A 24,060-nucleotide genomic window follows, 5' to 3' on the forward strand; every position below is an offset into this window, starting at 1 on the left:
TTATGTCACTTCAAAATGTACAAATATAAAACTAGTTTAAAACCCCATATACATAATAGTTTACCCCAATTACAGCTCCAAAATAAAATTTAAAATTGAAAAAAATCTAGACAATCAATAATATTCAAAATAGTCAAATAAACTTTATATAATCATGAAGGTTATTTTACTGAAAACACAACACTAGTTAGAACACAAACATGATACTGATTATTAAAGGCAGGTGCTTTTGAGTTTAGTGTGTCAGCTTTCTCTCACCAGTTACTATGTGAATTTCTATGAAGACTTCAACATATCATTTATATATAACGTCAATGAATCTTCCTTAAACACAAAGTTGCAGTGGGTATTATCTGACCCTACTAGGGACATTAATCACAAATACAGAGCCAGGAATGGAAATTATATAATGGACTAGTACTCAGTCGAAAAATGTCCCTGTATATTCTTTGTCACTCACATCACACAATGTTTATATTTTTAAATTATCATCAAAACAAGAAAGAGCCTCTTCCGGATCAAGATGGTGGCTTAACAACGTGCGCGTTTTAGTTCGTCCTCCAGAACAACTACTAAATAACCAGAAACAGTACAGAACAGCTCCTGGGGCCATGTCAGTGACCAGACACACAGCGTACCCCAGTATGGACCAGCTGGACCAGCTGTGAGCACCCCCACAACCGTGAGTTCCCAAAGCTGCGGCGGCCAGCACCCCTCCCCCACAGGCCGCTTCCCAGAGGGGAAAGGAAAGGATTTTACCAGCAGCAGGGACTGGGCACAATCAAACACCAATTGTGGAACTAATTAACAAATTCTGACTACTAAAAATAGGCCCCCAGCTTAGGTGAACCTGATCAAAGCAGAAGTTGCTCATTTTTGCCCTGGCACCAAGGGGGCGGGACTGAAAGAAAAAAAAAGAAGGAAACAGAGGTTTTTGTGGCTGTGTATCTACAAAGGCTTGACTGCCTCTGGATACAGCGGCAGGACTTTTCAGGCTGCAACTGCCCCAGGCATAGGCAGAAGTGAGCTCTTTTGGGGGCTTGTCTGGGGCCTGTGCCTTGCCCAGGGGAGGGGTGAAGCCCAACTCAGGTGGAATCCCTCCATCAAGGAATTCAGACACCAGGGCTTGGTAATTTGAAGCCATTAAAACCAGCCTACAACTTCTCCTCTGTCTCCACCATGTCCCCAGCAGGGAGAGTCTGCCAAAGTTAAAGGTACAGCATCATCTTATGCTGGTGGGACCTGCAGTCAGACAAGCACCAAACACAGGGCAGGATAAGAAAAACAGAATCCAGAAACTTCACAGGAAAGTCTAACCTGCTGGGTCTCACCCTCAGGGAAAACTGACGCAGGTGACTCTTTCCTCCTGATAGGAGGCCAGTTTGGCCTGGGAAAACCTGGCTGGGGTATATAATATCTAAGTAGACCCTCCTAAGTGTGTGTGTGGGGGGAAGGCACCACACAAGCAGGGCAAGAAACAAGAAAACAAGAACTGAAAAATTCTCCTCTGTTAAACAAAACTTAAGCTAAAGGTCCAGATAAAGCTGAACGGAATGTGAAAGAACAGATAGACAACAAATTCATCCAGCAAGAAAACCCTAGATAAAAGAAGTGAAAGTAATCTCCAGAATAACTAATTAAGGTAATTAAATGTCTAGATGCCAGCAAAAAATAACAAATCACACTAGGAAAATTGAAGATATGGCCCAGTCAAAGGAACAAACCAACAATTCAAATGACATACAGGAGCTGAAACAACTAATTCAGAATATACGAACAGACATGGAAAACCTCATCAAAAACCAAATCAATGAATTGAGGGAGGATATAAAGAAGGCAAGGAAAGAACAAAAAGAAGAAACTGAAAGTCTGAAAAAACAAATCACAGAACTTATGGGAATGAAAGACACAGTAGAAGAGATAAAAAAAACAATGGAAACCTACAATGGTAGATTTCGAGAGACAGAATATAGGATTTCAAAACTGGAGGACGGAACATCTGAAATCCAACAAGAAACAGAAACTATAGGGGAAAAAATGGAAAAATATGAGCAGGGACTCAGGGAATTGAATGACAACATGAAGCACATGAATATATGTGTTGTGGGTGTCCCAGAAGGAGAAGAGAAGGCAAAAGGAGGAGAAAAACTAATGGAGGAAATTATCACTGAAAATTTCCCAACTCTTTTGAAAGACTTAAAATTACAGATCCAAGAAGTGCAGCGTACCCCAAAGAGAATAGATCCAAATAGACATACTCCAAGACATTTACTAATCAGAATGTCAGAGGTCAAAGAGAAAGAGAGGATCTTGAAAGCAGCAATAGAAAAGCAATCCATCACATACAAGGGAAGCCCAATAAGACTATGCACACATCTCTCAGCAGAAACCATGGAGGTGAGAAGACAGTGGGATAATATATTCAAATTATTAAAAGAGAAAAACTGCCAACCAAGAATTCTATACCCAGCAAAACTGTCCTTCAAAAATGAGGGAAAAATTAAAATATTTTCAGACAAAAAAATCACTGAGAGAATTTGTGACCAAGAGACCAGCTGTGCAAGAAATACTAAAGGGAACACTAGAGACAGATATGAAGACAGAAGAGAGAGGTGTGGAGAAGAGTGTAGAAAGGAAGACTATGAGTAAAGGTAAAAAGAAGGAAAATTAGATACGGCATACAAAATCCAGAAGGCAAAATAGTAGAAGAAAGTACTACCCATGTAGTAATAACATCTTGGAGTATGTCTATTTGGATCTATTTGGATTAAACTCTCCAATCAAAAGACATAGTCTGGCAGAATGGATTAAAAAACAGGACCCATCTATATGCTGTCTCTACTCAAAGGACACAAGGCCAAGGACACAAATGGACATTTACACACCAATGTTTATAGCAGCATTATTTACAATTACCAAGAGATGGAAGCAGCCAAAATGTCCATCAACAGACAATTGACTAAACAAACTGTGACATTTACATATGATGGAATATTATACAGCGGTAAGACAGAATAAAGTTATGAAGTATGTAACAACATGAATGGACCTTAAGGACATTATGCTGAGTGTGATTAGCCAGAAACAAAAGGACAAATACTGTATGGTCTCACTGATATGAACTGACATTAGTGAATAAACCTGGAATATTTCCTTGGTACCAGAGACCAACAGGAGATAGAAATAGGGTGAGATATTGGGTAATTGGAGCTGAAGGGATACAGCTTGTACAACAGGACTGAATATAAAAACTCAGAAATGGACAGCACAATACTACCTAACTGTAATGTAATTATGTTAAAACACTGAATGAAGCTGCATGTGAGAATGATAGAGGGAGGAGGGCTGGGGGCATAAATGAAATCAGAAAGAAAGATAGATGGTAAAGATAGAGATGGTACAATCTAGGAATGCCTAGAGTGTATAATAATAGTGAAATGTACAATGTACAAGTTTTAAAAATGTTTTTGCATGAGGAAGAACAAAGGAATGTCATTATTTGCAGGGTGTTGAAAATAGATGATAATTGATACTTAAAAATGTCACCTTATGTGTGAGACTAAAGCAAAAAATGTTTACCTGTTACAAAATTTAAAAAAAAAAAACAAGAAAGAAAATTTTCAAATTCTTGGAAAAAGAACAAAATCAGCCCATTAAAAAAAAATACAATTCTTCTAATATAAAAGAAAAAAGAAATTAATGTGGTTTGTCTAATCGTACTCTAATTATCTAGTACTAAAAGTAAGTTTTTTTCTAAAATGATCTTTAATATAAAAAGAATGAATATAATTCAAATCAACACTTAAAAATGTCTGCTTTATTTCCTTTTGCAAAGATCCTTTTTTTAAATAAAAAGCCTTTTTTCATTCAAAATAAACAGAAAAACATCAATAAAGTATTAAGGTATGAATTCAAATTTATATTTTTAAAGTGAAAACTTATTATTAAAGTTTATGAAACATCTACCAAAAATTTGTCATAGACTAGGCCAAATATTCTGATAACTGTTCGTTAAAACCTGACATTAATAGCAAACTAAACAACCACTGAGAATTTTTAAAAAGCATTATGCTCAACAATATGCAAATGAATAAATCATATATGATTACAGAGAAATTATACACTATTTGGAAAATAACAAAACATTAACATGCCAAAATTATGAGATGTGGTCAGATATATGTACAACTGCAAATTAACAGACAAAATAATTTCGATATTAATGCAAGCATAAAACTGTCAAACATTCAACTTAAGAAGAGTAGAAATAAAAACAAATACAAACGTAAGTAAACCATGAGGAAGAAAAAGACACCAAAAAAAAAAAAAAAAAAACCCCAGGAAATATAATGAATAGAGATTTAAATTTTAAAGGTAGTTAACTATGGCATCTGTTATTAGGAATGAAAATTTTAAAACTCTTGCTGTTAGTCAAAAAAAAAAAAAGAAGGAACAAATACCAATGAAATGGAATCAAGATTTTTTTAAAGATTATATATATGCATGTTTGTCTGTGTATATAGCTAGCTAGCCATTATAATTTTAACATCTCAATAACCAGTACTGAGCAGGCCATGGTGGCTCAGCAGGCATGCTGGAGACCTGGGTTTAATTCCCAGGGCCTGCCCATGCAAAAAAAGAAGAAGAAAAAAAGGCATTCTCTCAATGACCTGTACTATTTCCTAGGATTGGCAAAATTATCTACATTGATTAAAGAAATAGAAAGCATAAATTTACCAATAACTAAAAACAAACTGAAAACTTCCATATAAACCTAATCAAATTACTTCCTAAATGAGGCTCCTGGATAAGCTGCACATTAAGTTCTTTAAAACATTCAAGGAACAGTTCCCCTGGTGTGCTGGTTTGAAAGGATGTATGTCTCCTAGAAAAGCCATGTTTTAATCTAAATCCCATTTCATAAAGGCAGAATAATCCCTATTCAAAACTGTATGTTTGAAACTGTAATCAGATCATCTCCCTGGAGATGTGATTTAATCAAGAGCGGTTGCTAAACTGGATTAGGTGACAACATGTCTCCACCCATTTGGATGGGTCTTGATAAATTTCTGGAGTCCTATAAAAGAGGAAACATTTTGGAGAATGAAGGAGATTCAGAGAGAGCAGAGAATGCTGCAGCACCATGAAGCAGAGAATCCATCCTTGGAGATGAAGAAGGAAGATGCCTCCTGGAGAGCTTCATCAAACAGGAAGCCAGGAGAGAAAGATAGCAGATGATGGTGTGCTCGCCATGTGCCCTTCCAGCTGAGGGAGAAACCATGACTGTGTTCACTATGTGCCTTTTCAGATGAGAGAGAGACCCAGAACTTCATTGGCCTTCTTGAACCAAGGTATCTTTCCCTGGATGCCTTAGAGTGGACATTTCAATAGACTTGGTTTAAATGGGAAATTATCTTGGCCTTAGAACAGTAAACTAGCAACTTATTAAATTTCCCTTTTTAAAAGCCATTCCATTTCTGGTATATTGCATTCAGGCAGCTAGCAAACTAGAACACCTGGTAAATTAACTATTCATTTATTCAAATGTTTACTGACTTTTTCCTACATGACAGGAATTATATGTTAGGTACAAAAAAGGCAAGAGAAAAAATAGCCATTACCCTCATGGCTCAAACAAATCCAATGCTAGAATACAGTCTAGAAGGGTATATTGGGAGAGTGGCTTCAGAAAATTCTGCAAAGTTTTTCTTACTAGACCTTGCATTAGCATTCATTTAATTAACCTATTCTCAAATATTAAATCATCTTTGCATTCCTGGATTAAACCTTATCTTATTTCTTCTTTCTTAAATGAGATTACAATGTTCAGGTGAAAAAAAAAGGTGGAACCACCCATCTAAAATAACAGGTAGTTATGATTACTAGGATAATAAGACTTTTCTTCAGAGAAAAAAATTATACAAATCAAGGAAGTTTCTGCAAATTGAGAGAAAATGCAAGCTAATCTCTTTTATCAGTTTTAAAAGTGTGACTTCAGTTTGCTATTATTTTATTTATGACTTTGACAAGTCATCTAATATTGTCACAAATACATACAGTTCTGAATATAGCTGGTGTGAAGAGGAAATGCTTTGCATATATGTTAGAAGGACAAAAGGATGGATGGCTGGAGGGGTGGATAGAAGAAACGATGAAAGGAAGGAAGGAAGGAAAGAAGGAAGGAAGGACTGAAAATCTAAACTTTGTAAAAAGCAAATGACATGAAATAAAATTTAAAAGGAACATTTAGATATATTTTTATAAATATCTTATGCTATTATTTATGCATATTATACCTGAAGAAGCTTTTGTCTATTTAGTATACTAGATGGTTATTCATAGAGCTCTATAAGGCATGTATAGATTACTGCACTCGTATAACTAGTGATATAAGATTTAAATCTTCTCACCTCATAGGTTATCTTCAAACTTGACTGCAGTAAAATAGGAGTAAAATTGGGATGAACTTCTGCAGTGAGCCAAAGACGAAAGGTATCTTTAGGATGAAGAGTATTCAATTCCTTGTTTACAAAAACAACAAAAAATCTGCTTAAATATACACACACACACAACCACACAATTTTAATTTTATCAATCTATTATTAATATACTAATTTTTCTTTTTAAAACCTTTTCATGACATTCTAAGGTACTTCTTGATGTTCTGATTATATTTCCTCCTAATTTTCAATTTCTTTATTATGCAAAAATAACCACTAGCTTAGTATAATGGATAAAGACTGTGGATCTAGGGCCAGGCCAGCTGAATTGAAATCCAAATTCTGCCATTATTTTTAATGTGGCCTGGAGCTGTATCACTTATACCCTCTCTAAGCAAAGATAATATTAATACTTGTCGCACAGGATTGCTTAAAGGACTTGGAACAGTGCCTGATACATAGAAAGCATGAAATAAGTATCAGTGATTATTGTGTGCCTAAAATACTAGCCATCCGCAGACATTCTATTCTTATAACTTCAATTCATGCTTCCACAAGAGTTATATAGTCATATAAATTCCCTTATTGACAATTTTTAGTAGTATTCCATTGCCTATAAGTTTAAAACTTCACCATACAAATTCATCCATTCATGCAAGACATACTGTACACTCATTTATTTTAGGCCTCTGTGTCTTTACTCATCATGTTTCTTCTGCCTATAATTCTACTTTCAACCTGACAAGGGAACCTAGAGATACATGGAACTTAGAAATGGGTAAAGGGTTAGCTAATGAGGTTGAACTTACGTGTGAGAGAACAGATAGAAGTGAAGGCAGTTCACTAGTGGGTCTAGAAGTAATATTACCATATTTAAGATGAAAATCATCGAAAAGGGTTGTATAAACCCATGTGTCCCATCAATTAACACTACAAATAGCTCTTGCCTAAGCTACTGCAAAGGTATGAATTTTGTACAAACAGTGTATAAGTTTGAGGTATAGGGGAAAAATTGCTCTTGCAGGCTATGGGCTATGTATAACAGGAAGACATCGACAGTACCACAGCAATACCAGGGGTAAATAATGGGGGCAGGGACAAGAGTTAAGCAGAGGTTTAGATTTTCTATTTGGTAAGGATGTGTTTATTGGTTATGTACCTCTTGGGAACAATGAAATTATATAAAATTGAGATTGTTGATAGACTGCTGACTTTGGACATTATACATGACGCCCAATGAACAGAGGTGGCTGAAGAATACAATGACTGAGAAGTAGATTGGCAAACGAGTGTATACAAATGATCAAATATTGTCCTGCTACAAAAAGGAGGAAAGTTGTGAGGCATGCAACATTATAAATAAACCTGTGAGACATTTGGTAAGATGAAATAAGCCAGAAACAGATGAGCAAATATCGTATGGTCTCATTCAGAAAATACTACTAAGAAAAGAGGGGCCTAGATTGCAAGCTCTTACAGCAGTCACATTTAGTTCAGAGTGGCAATTGTTATATCTGTATTCTGAGAGGCTGTTTTATATATGTATAACTGGGTATTTAGAGATAAGATTGAAGCCAATCAGGTCAGGATTAAGGTAACTCAGAATACAAGGGAAGGAAGACATTGTCTGTATTTTAGAACCTCACCTACTCTTTGAGACCAAAGGAAGAAAATTTTATTTTGTCCTGAACCTAAATTTTCTATAGCACATAACCTAACTCAACCTGTCTGGATAGATCATTTAAACAATCCAAACACAGGGAGCCCAGAATAAGAACGAGGGCCTTTAATCCTGCTTAGCTTAATGTAATGTCTGGATACATACCTGAGTATATTAAGCAGATAATAAAAAAATATTGGCGAAGTTCCCTGAAGGAGGGGAGAAACAACACAGAACTATTCAACTTTTCCACTGGGGAAACCCTGGATACCATGTCAGATATTAGGGACACCCAAATCAACAGGCCAAGCCCTTGATCGTGAGGCTTGCTCTTGTGAGGCTTATGTATGTAGCGAAGAAGCTTAGCTTACCTATTGATATGCGTAAGTGTTACTTTTGGAAGACCTCTTTTGTTGCTCAGATATGGCATCACTGTCTCTAAGCCTAACTCTGCAATAAAATCATTACCCTCCCCCCTACGTGGGACATGACATCAGGGGTGAAAGTCTCGCTGGCAGTGCGTGAGATGACTCATAGGTATAAGCCTGGCCGTGGCACTGTAGGATCAACAATGTCATCCTGACCAAAAGGAGGAAAAGAAGTGTGACAAATAAGGTATCAGTGGCTGAGAGTTCAAATAGAGTCAAGAGGCTACTCTGGAGGTCACCCTTACACAAGCTTCAGCTAGACATTGCTACCTAATTATAGATTGCCAAACCCCAACTAAAACCATTCCTGCCAATCCTAAAGAACACCTAGGGCATTATATAAGATTCTGCAAAGGTTCCATGCACTAGAGTTTCCAGAAATCTACAATCTCTAGATGGGTCCCTGGATCAGATAAGCCCTGAAATGCAGAGGGGCCAGCCTCTCCAGAACATCAACTAGTTCCATTTGCCTATCGCATATTATTGACAGCCCCTTCAAACAAAAAGTTAGAATGGACATAGCCCCCAAATCCCTAAAGAATGGGAAAAAGATCAAATATGATGGTGGAGTTATACAGAGAAGGCATGCTTAGCAAATAACTATTAGTGCTGAATCATTATATTGATATTTCTTTTAGTCTCCAGTACATTGGAGCAGCTAAAAGTAAAAACCTAAAATTGTGGAAATGTAATGGATACCAAACTCTGAGATCTGTTCTACAACTAATGGTCGTGATGTGCTTTGAAATTTATTGGGTTTTTTTGGTATATATTTTATTTTTCACAAAAAAAGAAAAAAAGTTTACTGTGATGATTAAAAAAAGGATTTCATTTCAAATGAGACTTTTTGGACTCTATAACAAAACAATAGTCTGGAAATACACACACAAAGGTACACATATATACACATGTAATGTTTATATATTGTTCTGCTTTGAGTGACACTTCTATTAAAGTAAAACAAAAGAAAAAATACATATGTGCTATAGCTGGATTTAGAATAAATTTGTCTCTATATCCAAACAATTCAGCTAAGCTCTCCAAAATAAAAGCAAAAATATAATTAAAAAATCTACCCTCCATGCTTCAAAAAGCATTCCTCCATACTTCAAATTAATAACTGTAATTATATTTTCTAAAGATCGATAACAATCAACTATTTGGAACAGAAAGCAGACTTCAGGTAGCTACAGATCATTTTTATATGTTAGAAAATATTTATGATTCATCAGTCATGCAATTCATATTTTTTCACATTAGAGATTTTTACAGAAATCTGTATTAATGGAAATACATGAATATTTATGTATTAATAGGTTACATTAATATTCAAATGTACCTCAGCTGCAAAATCTATATCTTCTTTTGAATAAAATTAATGAATCATCATGGTCCATCAATTCATTCAGTCACCATTAACATATTCATTAGATTTACTGATTACCTATTTTGCACAAGGTATTATACCATTGCCAGTTTATTGGGTCTGCAGAAAGTTTCAACATCTCACAACTAAGCTCAGGTCTCCGCGAATCTACTCTATTCTGTCCAGAATTAAATAATTCTTAATTTTTAATTAACCTGCTAGATTAATTAAATTAATTAATTAATTACTAACTCTCTTGCTAAGGACCTCCTTTGGCTCTCTAAGTTCCAGACAAAAACTCCAAATGCTTCTGCACAGTTCTGAGAATATTCCATCCTAAGTTAGCCCCTTCCTAGCTAATCTATTTTCCCACACTGCCCTTCATGGTCCTTCCAGTAAAGTCAAGGACATCTCTGGTTCCTTGTACTAGGTATGCATATCCCAACCAGTATGTCTCTATTTGTGCTGCTGGGACTAAACATAAAATCTTTTCTTGGCCTACACTAAGCTAAATCCCATCCAGCCGTCAAAGAAGATTTATTTCTCCATGGAGTTATCTCTAATTGTCCTAGAACATATTTCATCTTTAAATGAGTATCAGATTTAAATCCAGGTTTGCATGGACAACCTACCCAGCAATTTGTTCTATGCTAAACGTTATTTTCTTCCTGGGACAATCTGAGTTAAATGAAATGACTATCTCAGTTTATATTTTAACTTCCTTGCTTAGCATGTAGGAAGTTCTATAGTTTCCTCTAACTCCTCTACAAATTTCTTCGCATACAGATACAAGTACAAGAAGAGCATAAAGAGTAAGTAATGGTATGGATAGTTTTTCTGCAATTTCTAAAAGGATCTCTCCATTTTTCATCTGAAAAAAAAATACTCTAAGCTTCCCTATCAATTCTGATAAATAATTTACTGGTTTCCCTTAAATGCCTGAAAATAAAATTAAATTAAAAATTGATTTTATAGACTTCTATTAAAATATCTCTCTTGTTTTGCACAAGTGTACATATTTAAAAAGAAAATACTTAACAGATTTAAAAAGTATGCTCATCAATTTAAAAAAAGAATCCATGATAAAAAACTGATGCACCTTGGAGATCAGTGAACTGAATGTACTATGTATTATTTCTACTACATTTATCTGAACTTAACCTTTTCTAGAACTGGCAGCCAGGATACCACAAGATGTAAATTCTTCAAACAAAGCCATTCTCCATTGCGGGCACATTCTTTTAGCATTTGAATTGCTATATCAGCTTGACCTTGACCCATGGCAACCTGAAAAAAACCAAAAGCAAAACAAAATCGAGGGTTTCTGAACATATCACATAATATAAAAGATTCAAAATTATCCTGCCATTCGTAATAGACTAACTCAATTACTGTAATCAACTATTGTAAAATTTAATGAGACATCAGATTCTGCTGTCATTTCCAAGATTATCTTGCCATTTGTTTTAAATAATGGCAGATTTTAAAATTATGTTTTCTATTTATTAAAAATACATTATCTCATTTAAAAGCTTGTCCAGACCTTCCAGGAAGATGGCTAACTAGAGTAGCTCGAGATTAGGCCTGCTCCATGGAAAAGTTAGAAAGGACAGGAGGGTGACTGAGCTGGCAATTCCGGAGTGCAGCCGACCTGGGAGAGCCTTCTGCACCACATGTGGCAGCACTGGTTGCAGAGGCAGAGGAACTGAGAGGCAGAAAGTTGGAGCCTGGCACAGAGGCGCGGCACCACAGAGCCCGCGGGAGTGCATGGACCGGAACCAGGGACTAGGAAGCAAGCCAGGCCACATTCCTTGCACTACCCTCACTAGCGCAGCCCCATGACCGGTGACTCACCCCACACCCCTGAACCCCATTACACTCTCCCATTCCCCACACTCCAGGTGCCCCCACCCCAAGAGCCCCCAGTGCAAGTACCCGACCCTAAGTGCAGCCCAACTCACTTCTCCTGCACCCCTCACGAGCACTAACTCTCCTCTGTTCACTGCAGGCTACTGCCAGCGCATACAAGTTGCATGCACTAACATCCACACCTAGGCTACCCCTGCCCCTCAACCCCTCCCCACCCCCACCCCCACCCCTGCCCATAGTGTCACACAGCCTCACCCCCACCCCTAAGCTCAGCACATCCATTTACAGTACTCCCAGGACCATGCATGTGTGCAGGGCCCCAATTACATCATTCAGCTCTGGGAACCACACATTACAGCAGCCCTGGAACTGTGTATGCACACAGCCTGCAGCCTCACTTTCCAGCTCTGAGAAAGTGCTGACCTTTGCAGCTGGGTCACAGTAGCTGCCAATCTACCAATACATAATGCTGACCTGCTGCCATAGCTCAATGCATGTGCACAAAGGGCCCTGTGCCTTAAACCTGCGCATACCAGGGTTAAGACCCCCCCAGACTGGGGCATCTGCACAGCTACATTCTCCCTGGCCACTAGGCACCCATGTTCACAAGCATCAGCATGATATCCCCAATCTGCACCCACACCTGCTCTGAAACAAATCACAGTACTGAGTGCTCCACCCCGTACACTGCTCCCTGCTGTACAACCATCCTGCAAACACAAGGCCTTAGACTACTGAAAGAAATCAACTCCCAAAGTAAATCAATGAAGATACGTACATGCCATGAAGACAGCAGAAGATCATTAAGCATATCACAATGTAGACAAATATAGCCCTGCCTAACGACCAAATTAAAACACCAGAGGAGACAAAGACATTAGAATAACTAATCAAAGATTTTCATACAACTCTACTTAATAAAATAAGTGGGATAGCAAATGACACAAGGTGGATCAAGAAGACAGTAGAAGAGCACAAACAGGAATTTGAAAGAATAAATAGAAAAATAGTGAAATCAGAGAGAAAAGACTCTGTTGACCAAATAAAAAACATACTAGAGGCACACAACACCAGATTTGAAGAGACAGAAGAAAGAATAAGTGATATAGAGGTCAGGATAATTGACTTCGAAGACTCAAAACAGCAAATGGCAAAAAGGATGGAAAAAATTCAATAGAAACTCAGAGAAATGATAGACAAAACAAAGCATGCAAATATAAGAATCACTGATGTCCCAGAAGGAGAAGAGAGGAGTAAAGGGCTAGGAAGGGTAGTTGAGGATATAATGAGGGAAAACTTCCCAACCCTCATAAAGGACATAAATATAGAAGTCAAAGAAGCCCAAAGAACTCCAAACAAATAAATCCAAATAGGCCTTCCCCAAGGCACATACTAAACAGTCTGTCAAATGTTGCAGAGAAGAAAATCCTGAAAGCGTCAAAAGAAAAACTATCTACTACATACAAGGAAAACCAAATAAGACTGAGTTCAGACTACTTAACTAGCACCCTGGAGGGAGGAGGAAGTGGTATAATATATTCAAGATCCTGAAAGAGCAAGTCTTCCAGCCAAGAATTCTGTACCCAGCCAAATAGTCCCTCAAAATTGAGGGAGAGATTAAAGTGTTCACAGACAAAGTCCTAAAAGAATTTGTCAACAAGAGACTGGCCCTACAAGAAACACTAAAAGGAATTCTGTTGGCTGAAAACAAAAGACAGGAGAGGGCGGTCTGGAGGAGGGCACAGAATTGAAGAGTACCACTAAAGGTAATTAAAAGAATATAAAGAGTAAGAGAGAAAAGAATATATAGATCTGACAAATAAAATTAAAAAGATAAGAATCAAGAAACGCCTTTTAAGTAATAATTTTGAATATTAATGGATTAAACTTACCAATTAAAAAATACAGATTGGCAGACTGGATTAAGAAACATAATCCAGGGCAGGCCACAGTGGCTCAGCAGGCAAGGATGCTTGCCTGCCATGCCAGAGGACCCGGGTTCGATTCCCAGTGCCTGCCCATATAAAAAAAAAAAAAAGGAACATAATCCAGCTATATGCTGCATACAAGAGACTCATCTTAGACACAACAATACAAATAGATTGAAAGTGAAAGGATGGAAAAAGATTTCCCACGCAAGTTGTAACCAAAAGAAAGCAGGAGTAACAATTCTAATATCAGACAAAATAGACTTTAAATGTAAAGACATCATAAAAGACAAAGAAAGACACTATATACTAATAAAAGGGTCAATTCACCAAGCCCTATGACCCAGCAATAGCACTACTTGGTATATACCCAGAAGAGCTGAAAGCAACAACACAAACAGACATTTGCACGCTGACTGATGTTCATAGCAGCATTATTCACAATTGCCAAAAGATGGAAACAAACCAAATGCCCATCAACAGATGAGTGAATCAACAAAATATGGTATATGCATACGATGGAGCATTATATAGCAGTAAGACAAAATGATGTCCTGAAGCACACGACAAGATGGATGAGCCTTGAGGACACAATGCTGAGTGAAATCAGTCAGACACAATAGGATAGATGCTGTATGATTCCACTTTTATGGCCAGCATAAAGGTATAATCAGAGGCTAATAATACAGAATTTAGGGGACTTAAGAGTTACACAGAAGCTAGAGATGGGTGAACTGTTAGCTAATGAGGTTGAATTCCAATGTAAGGGAATAGACAGGAGCGAAGGTGATTCTCTAGTGGGTCTAGAAGTAATATTACCATAATGAAGATGAACTAGATTGAAAGGGGTTGTATAGACCTATGTGTCCCATGGAGTCACACTAGAAATATGAATGAGTTCTTGCAAGAATTTCTTAGAAGATATGATTCTTGTATAAATCATATCTTAGAAGATATGACCCTGTTTAAGTCCAGGGTCAGGGGGAAAACTAATATTGTATGCTATGAGCCATGTTCAAAAGGAAACCATCAGCACTACCACAGCAATAGCAGAGGTAAATAATGGGGTGAGGGACAAGAATTCAGAGGAGGTTTAGATTTCCTATTTGGCGAGGGTGTGCTTTTTGGTTTTCTTGTCTCTTGGGAACAATGAAATATCTAAAATTGAGAATGTTGATGGACTGTGGACTTTGGGCCTTCTACATAATGTCCAATGAATGCAGGTAGCTGGAGGATGCAGTGACAGAGAAGTAGATAGGTTAATGATGGTGTATACTTATGAAAGAAGGTTGTGCTGCTACAAAAAGGAACAATGTCGTGAGGCATGCAAAGATGTGAATGAACATGTGGAACATTTGGTGAGACAAAATAAACCAGAAACAAACAAAAAAAATAACAATGGTATGGTCACCTTTAGAAAATGCTTATAAGAAAACGGGGGTCTAGACTGTAAGCTTTTAGAGCAGATACATTAAGTCTGGAATGGTGATTATTATTTTTTGATTTTGAGAGGCTGTTTTATATATATATATATAACCAGATATTTAGAGTTAAGAATGAAGCTGAATAGGTTGGAGTTAAAGTAATTCAGAACATAGGGGTAAGGAAGACAGTGTCTATATTTCAGAATCACACATACTCTTTGAGACCAATGAAGAAAGGTTTGCTTGATCTGGAACTGAAATTTTCTGTAGTGCATAATCTAATTCAACCTGTCTGTACAGCTCATTTGAACAACTGAAACACAGGAAGCACAGAATAAGAAAGAAGGCTTTTAATCCTGGATAGGTTATTGTAATGCCTGGAAACATCCTAGAGCATATTAAGTAGATAATCAAAAAGTATCGGCAAAGTCCCCTGAGGGAGGGGAGAAAGAATATGGAACTATTAAACCTTGCCATCAGGGAGTCCCCTGATACTGTGTCAAACTTTAGGGAAATCCAAATCAGTAAGCCATGTCTCGATCATGACGCTTACTCTTGTGAAACTTATGTAGGTAGTGGAGAAGTTTAGACTACCTATAGGCATGCCTAAGAGTTACTTCTGGAGGACCTCTGTTGTTGCTTAGATGTGGCCTCAGTCTCTCTAAGCCCAACTCTGCAAGTGAAATCATTGCCTTCCCCCCTACGTGGGACATGACATCCATGGGTGAAAGTCTCCCTGGCAACATGGGAGATGACTCCCAGGGATGAATCCAGACCTGGCACCATGGGATCAACAATTACATCCTGACCAAAAAGGGGAAAAGAAGTGTAATTAATAAAGTATCAGTGGCAGAGAGAGTTCAAATAGAGTGGAGAGGCTACTCTGGAGGTGGTTCTTACATAAGCTTCAGGTAGACTACCTGCCATAACGTGCCAACCCCCAACCAGGACCATTCCAGCCCATCCTAAAGAATACCTAGGGCAATATATAAGATTCCACAAGGGCTCCAGGCACTAGAGTAATTTTCCAGAAACCTACAACCTCCAGATGGGTCCCTGGTCCAGATAAGTCCTTAAACTTAACCCAGCCTCTCTAGAACATCAGATAGTTCCATCTCCTTACCCCATATTAGTGACAGACCCTTCCAATATCAAAAATTTAGAATTGCCATAGCCCAAACACCCCTAAAAAGAGGTGTGGAAAGATCAAAGGTGATGGTGGAATTATACATAGAAGATAGGACTTAACAAATGAATATGAATGCTGAATCATTACACTGATATCTCTTTTAGTCTTCAGTATTTTAGAGGAGCTAGAAATAAAAACCTAAAATTGTGAAATTGTATCCCATGTCAAGTCTGAAATATGTTCTACACTAATTGTGGTGCTGTGCTTTGAAATTTATAGCTTTTTTGTATATATATTCTATGTTCACTAAAAAAGAAGAAAAAAGTTGACAGTGATGATAAAAAAGTATTTAAGCCCTCTAGCCTCCTATATTCTGGAGCAGCTAGAAGGGCAAATCTGAGAGGATCTTATGGCAGCCCATGACAAACTCTAGGATGTGTCCTGTAACCACCTGTTGAAGAGTGCTTTGAAAACTACTGCTTTTTAGTTCTTTGCTTGGTATATATATATATATATGTTATACTATACAATAAAAAAGTAAATATATATATATATATCATTTTATGTTCTCAAATTATAGAAAAATATAAAGAATTATTAAATAGTCTTTTATTTCTCATCCCATTATTTCCCATAATTCCTACTCTCTCAAACATCAACGTTGATCCTTTATAGAAAGCTGATGTTTATTATCACTATAGCCTTGTTCACTTCTTTGCAAGATTTAACATCAATATCACCACCTCCTTGAAATTTACTTCTCTTTTGGTAACTCCAACATTGCAAACAGTTGGCTCTGAAGCTACTGGTCTAACCATTTCTCTTTATAATTTCTTGGCTTCTCTTTGTGAAGCAAATCCTCAATGTTGGTGATCCTCAACACTCTATCCTTAGTCTTCGGCTTCTTGAAAAGAGGAGGCGGGAAGAAAGAGGTGATAGGACAGGGGCAAGGACAAGGGCAAAGGGAAGGAAGGAAGAAAGGAAGACAGAGGGTGGGCTACAGTGGTTCAGCAGGCAGAGTTCTCGCATGCCATGTTGGAGACCCGGTTCGATTCCTGATGTCTGCCTATGCAAAAACAAACAAACAAACAAACAAAAAAACAGAAGGAAGAAAAGGAACGAAATAAGGTAAGAAGGAAGGAAAGAAAGAGAACCCTGATTTCTCATTGGAATTCCTCTCCAATTTTTCCAACCACTATAGTCCATCTGTGCTTAGAACCCTTAAGTAATGAAATAGGCCCTTTCAGTTACTGAAAATACTCAAGGAGAAGTTGAATGAGCATAGAGAACAGATTTAATACATGAGATTTCCGTATTAATTGGATGCTTGGACTAGGTGACTACTTACCATATCAAGTCTTAAGTTCTCCATATGTTTTTTTTTTTTTTATAAGGGCAGGCACTGGGAATTGAACCTGGTTCCTCTGGCATGGCAGGCAATCATTCTTGTCTGCTGAGCCACCACTGCCCACCCTCTCCATATGTTTTTTGAAGGATAATTTATATAAGATTTATATATTAGTATAGTTGTATTTGTGTATGCATTAGAATTTACAAATAAACATACACTGGGGGTCCTGACTTAATTTTTTTTTACTGGATACATGACCAAAACAATTTGAAGAACATTTAAAACACAGAGCATCATGAGTACAATATGGCATTCATTATTTTATATTTTATTTATTTATTTATTTTTGCATGGGCAGACACTATTTTATATTTTTATAAGTATTGATTTTGGTTTTAAAATTAAACTATCAAATTAATGAGATAAGGAAACTTTACATACTATGGTATGTAAAGGAACAGGTATTAAATGCTAGTACAAATTAAATATTGATTTTTATTTAATTTTCAAATCTTACCTGGAACAAAGCAAATACTAGTTGAATTATTTCAATTATATTAGTTTTCCACTATTAAAATGCAGATATATATGTATATACATATATCAGAGGAAAAGAAAGGATAAGTATTTTTCTGTACTGAAATCACAGCTAAACAACATGCAACTCAAAATGTTTTCAAAATGCATAAATTGTATGAAGATTACCCTGAAAGTCCATGAAACCTTAGCAGAAAACATTTACTATAGGAAAAGAAAAATTCTTTTTAAAAAGCAAAACAGGAAAATATCAAGAAGATTATTAGTTAAATAAACATTTTCTTACATTCAAAATTAATTTTATTGCATTAAAATGTGCATTATTATCCTTAGCAGACATATTCAGTACAGGACCTAAAATTAAATCAATGGGATAATTGTCAATAAAACCATCTGTGCTGGTTTGAAAGAAAGTACGCCCCTTAGAAAAGCCATGTTTTAATCAAAATATCATTTTGTAAAGGTAGAATAATCTCTATTTAATACAGTATGTTTGAAATTGTAATCAGAGCATCTCCCTGGAAGATGTGATTTAGTCAAGAGTGGTTGTTAAACTGGATTAAGGGACGACATGTCCCCACCAATTTGGGTGGGTCTTGACTGGTTTATTGGAGTCCTATAAAAGAGGAAATACTTTGGAGAATGAGAGATTCAGAGAGAGCAGAGCAGAACAAGAAGCCACAAGAAGCAAAGAGTTCACCAGCCAGCAACCTTGGGGGATGAAGAAGGAAAACGTCTCCCGGGGAGCTTCATGAAACAGGAAGCCAGGAGAAGAAGCTAGCAGATGATGCCTTGCTCGCCATGTGCCCTTCCAGCTGAGAGAGAAGCCATGACTGTGTTCACCATGTGCCTTCTCAGATGAGAGAGAGACCCTGAACTTCATTGGCCTTCTTGAACCAAGGTATCTTTCCCTGGATGCCTTAGATTGGACATTCCTATAGACTTGCTTTAACTGGGACATTATCTTGGCCTTAGAACTGTAAACTAGCAACTCATTAAATTCCCGATTTTAAAGGCCATTCTGTTTCCGGCATATTGCATTCCGGCAGTTTGCAAACTAGAACATCGTCCAAATTTAAATTTATTGCATTAAACAATTTTGCAATTATTGTACACACAACTTAGTAAAGCCTATTGTGAATAGACAAAATGGAAGAGCCTACTTTTCTAAAAGTTGAGAATATGACAGTAAATTCCTATTAAATTAATATTAGAGGCTGAAATGAAAAACAATTTATCATTTCCACTTGGGAAGAGAAAAGAAAGGAATTTACAGGCTCTAGGATCTTTCAGGAATATCTCACATAGCTGTGTACATTGAAAGCAAAAGGCTTTAGGAGTAAAAAATAAGTTCTATTTTATTTATAATTAGGTAAACCTAAAAAGTAATATCTAAACCTGCCTAAGTGGCCTTAATATTGCTTTGAAGAAAAGCCAAACTAATATCAGGTATTAATCATTTCTATAAACATTAAGTCATGAAAGTTCAGATGAATAGTTTTGTCCTTCTGTCAAAACACTATAGAACAATATAACCTGTAGTAAAAGGCTTCCCTTCTTAAAAACACCTCAATGACAACTGAATATTGTTATAATCAATAGACTAATTTACTATAATTATGATCTAAGCAGGCAAGCCCTGGAGTTACAGTGTAAGAGCCACATGACTTTTCCTACTTGCTTTTCTGCTATCTTGTATTTATACTGCTCCTCATGAAATTTTTAGTCTTCAATTTCTGGATGCTATTAAATATTTATTTTTAAATTATTATTAATTATTTTCCAAATGAAAAGTGTTTATGTGTTTACTTGTTAAAAATTGAGGGTAAATTAATAAATTAAAATTTCAAATTTGTGTGCATCTAATTTGAAAAAAGGAGACAATTTGAACAAAAAAATCACTTAGACTTACCTTTGGAAAAGAAGTATATTTTAATACATAATTTTTTACTCACAAATATGTACTTCTTTCACATTAATTTTTGCAGGAAAACATTATTGTAATTTATTGTTAAACCATCCAAGAAAAAATTAAAAGGCTATTCTCAAAATGTAAACAAATGTATTTGTTTCCTACTGTTCCTATAACAAATTGTCACAGACTTCATGACTTAAAACAACATAAATATTATCATATCAGACTTCTGGAGATCATGGTATCACTCATCTAAAATCAAGGTGTTGGCATTTAAAAATAAAGGTTTATCATAAAGCTGCATTTCTTCCAGAGACTCTAGGATGAAGCCATTCTTTACCTTTCTCAACTTCTAGAAGTTGCCTGTGTCCTTTGCTCATTTCACATTCCACCATCTTCAAAGCTAGCAGCATAGCATCTGTTACTCTTTGACTTCTGTGTCTATCATCACATCTCTTTCCTTCTCTCTCACCCTCCTGCCTCCTTTTTATTAAGAACCCTTGTGATTATATAGGGCCCATCAAATAATTCAGGATAATCTCTTTATCTTAAAATCCTTAATTCAAATACATCTGCAAAATCCCTTCCGTCATATAAGGAAACATACTCACAGGTCTAGATATTCAGACACGGACATGTTTGGGGTGCCATTATTCAGGTTACCACAGCAAATATGCCCATTTCACTAATAGGATCAAATAATATAAGAGTAGCAATAACAGTGGCAGAAAACAGCAAGTAGCAATAACAGTGGCAAAAGTAGCCAGGCACTGTGTACTGACCTGGTGATAAGACACTCCGCTTAGTTCAGCATTAGCAAGTTCTTGAAGTTCTTGAGAAGGATCAGCACCCGGGGAAATAATTATCAAGATGGGTTCGATTTCTAGTGTCTCTTTGTACAAACGTTTAAGATTTAAAGGAAGTGGGGACAACTCTTTCAGTCCTAAGAATACATTAAAAAAAATTTAAAATAAAAAGCAATATGCATCAAAAGTCTACTGAAACTAATTATAAAATATAAACACAAAAAATTAAATAATTGTAAGATATGATATATATAATCCTATACATATTAAAGTTTTTCAATCTAGAGTCATTCACATAGTAGTAATAGATAAAACTGATTGAATATCTAGAGTGCCAGGCATTTTCCTAAATGCTTTACATGTATGCAGCCACCTATACAGCTTCTCAGTCATTAATTTATACAATAGGTTGAGTGTGTACTCTATGCCATGCATATGCAGAGATATATTTCTATATGATCTGGATAAACATGTCTTTCATGATATAGGATAAAGAGTTATTTCTTACGCCAATGCATTAAGGGGGGGTGGGAGAAAGTGGTATAAAGACTGAAAAGAATGTTTTATTTGGGAACAGAAATTCATAGCTGTCAATATACATTTGTTAGCTGCGTGAACATATGCAAATCACAAAAATGCATTGCTTTAATTTCCTCAACAATGAATCATGGATAAAACTTAATCCACAGATTGGAGGCAAAATATGATATAACAATTATATTAATAGATTCCAGTTAGTCATCACCTATTTCATGTTATTAGATGGCTATGTACCTGCTGTCTAAACAATATAATGAAACTGAGAAACAAATAACATATTCATTTTATAGATAAGGAAATTAAGACTCAAAGAAACCGAACACCTTGTTAAAGACCACCCAACTGCTAACTGCTAATAATAAAACACAATTCATCTGTGGTTTTTATACTCTGTTTGTCACAACTATAAAATCATATACAGATAAGAAATAATACTTTTGCTATTCCATTTAAATATTCTGCTAAAATATGAATGTTTTGGAAGCAGGGCAAGATGGTGGCATGGTGAGGAGTGGAACTTCGTTTGTAATCCAGAGCAGCTAGTAAGTAGCCTGGTACTATACTGTATTAGCTGAGGGGACCTAAGTGACCAGACATATATTCTAGGATCAATCTAGAACAGGTGGAATAAATGACTTCCCTCTGGGAAGCAACCTGTGGGGAAGCGATGCCAGGAAAGAAACTTTACTAACAGCAGGGGGCTGAGCTCAACCAAGCTCCAGTTGTGGAATTAATTAAGAAATTTTGAGTACTAAGAAAAAATCCTCAGCTCAGCTGAATCTCAAGTAAAAGCTGAGGTTGCTGGTTTTTGGCCTGGCACAGAGAGGGCTGGGCTAATGGGAAAAAAAACAGATTTTTTCAAATTGGAGAGCACAAAATACTTGAAAAGGTCTAGGCACTGAAGGAAAGGAGAGGACACATGGGACCTGGAGATACAAAGAGCAATGTACCATCTTAAGGTCTTAATTGGCAAACCCAAGGAATGGGGATCCTGCTCTAAAAAGGATTTTTTTTCCTTTCTTTTTTGAGGCTATGTTTCTAAAAGCTTGACTGTTCTTTGGATACAACTGCAAGGCTTCTCAGGCTCCAACTGCCCCAGGCAAGGGCAGAATTAAGCTTGTCTGAGAGGTAAAGAGGCTGGTCAAGTGAAAGGGAGTAATTCCCTGGAGGTAGTACCTTCCCCAGGAGAGGGGTGTGGCCCAGCTCAGGTGGAATTCCTCCCTCAAGGAATTTAGACCCCGGAGTCTGGAAAACTGAAGTTATTAAAGCCAGACTACAACCTTTCCTCTGTCTCTACCATGCCCTCAGCAGGGAGAGTCTGCTGAAGGTAAAGGTACCACATCACTTTATGCTGGTGGGACCTGCAGGCAGAAAAGCACCATATACCGGGTAGGATAGGAAAAACACAGAGTCTAGAGGCTTCATTGGAAAGTCTTTCAACCTGCTGGGTCTTTTCCTCAGGAAAAACTGATGCAGGTGACTCTTTTCTCCTGACAGGAGGCCAGTCTGGTCTAGGAATATCTGACTGGGGTCGATAATAACTAAGCAGACCTTCCTGAGATTAAAAAAAAAAAAAGGCACCATACAGGCAGGGCAAGAAAGAAGAAAACAAGAACCAAAAAATTCTGATATGTTAAAACCTAAGCAAGAAATCTAGAATAAGTTGAACTGAATGTCAAAGAACAGACAGACAACAAAGTCATCCAGCAAGAATATCCTAGGTAAAAAAAAGTGAAAACAATCTCCAGAATAACCTAATTAAGGAAATTAAATGTCTAGACGCTGGCAAAAAAATAACGAATCATACTAGGAAAATTGAAGATATGGCCCAGTCAAAGGAAAAAGCCAACAATTCAAATGAGATACAGGAGTTGAAACAATTAATTCAAGTTGTTTGAATACACATGGAAAATCTCTTCAAAAATCAAATCAATGAATTGAGGGAGGATATAAAGAAGGCAAGGGATGAACAAAAAGAAATCAAAAGTCTGAAAAAACAAATCACAGAACTTATGGGAATTAAAGGTACAGTAGAAGAGATAAAAAAAACAGTGGGAAACCTACAATGGTAGATTTCAAGAGGCAGAAGATAGGATTAGAACTGGATGACGTGTCATATGAAATCTGACAAGTGAAAGAAAATATAGGGAAAAGAATGGAAAAATATGAGCAGGGACTCAGAGAACTGGATGACAACATGCAGCACATGAAAATACGTGTTGTGGGTGTCCCAGGAGGAGAAGAGAAGGGAAAAAGAGGAGAAAAATTAATGGAGGTAATTATCACAGAAAATTTCCCAACTCTTATGAAAGATTTAAAATTACAGATCTAAGAAGCGTAGCATACCAGAAAGAGAACAGATTCAAATAGATGTACTCCAAGATACTTACTAATCAGAAAGTCAGATGCCAAAGAGAAAGAGAGAATTTTGAAAGCAGCAAGAAAAAAGCAATCCATCACATGCAATGGAAGCCCAAAAGACTATGCATAGATTTCTCAGCAGAAACCATGAAGGTAAGAAGACACTGGTATGATATATTTAAGATGCTAAAAGAGAAAAACTGCAAACCAAGAATTCTATATCCAGCAAAACCGTCCTTCAAAAATGAAGGGGATATAAAAACATTTTCAGGCAAAAAATCACTGAGAGAATTTGTGACCAAGAGA

The 24,060-nt window shown here is 36.7% G+C and overlaps 1 protein-coding gene across 2 annotated transcripts in view; it reads right to left on the reverse strand.

Moving 5' to 3' along the window:
- DYNC2H1 (dynein cytoplasmic 2 heavy chain 1) overlaps positions 1–24,060 on the reverse strand; it is a 522,264-nt gene that overhangs the window by 165,683 nt on the left and 332,521 nt on the right. For both annotated transcript variants that reach the window (XM_077113112.1, XM_077113111.1), the window contains exons 76-78: positions 20,830–20,990; positions 11,056–11,181; positions 6,411–6,521 (exon numbers count right to left, since the gene is read on the reverse strand). In XM_077113112.1, coding sequence (XP_076969227.1) covers positions 6,411–6,521; positions 11,056–11,181; positions 20,830–20,990 — 398 coding nt within the window. The remainder of the gene's footprint in view (positions 1–6,410; positions 6,522–11,055; positions 11,182–20,829; positions 20,991–24,060) is intronic.

The sequence above is a fragment of the Tamandua tetradactyla genome, chromosome 8 (genome assembly GCF_023851605.1).
Source record: "Tamandua tetradactyla isolate mTamTet1 chromosome 8, mTamTet1.pri, whole genome shotgun sequence".
Classification (NCBI taxonomy): domain Eukaryota; kingdom Metazoa; phylum Chordata; class Mammalia; order Pilosa; family Myrmecophagidae; genus Tamandua; species Tamandua tetradactyla.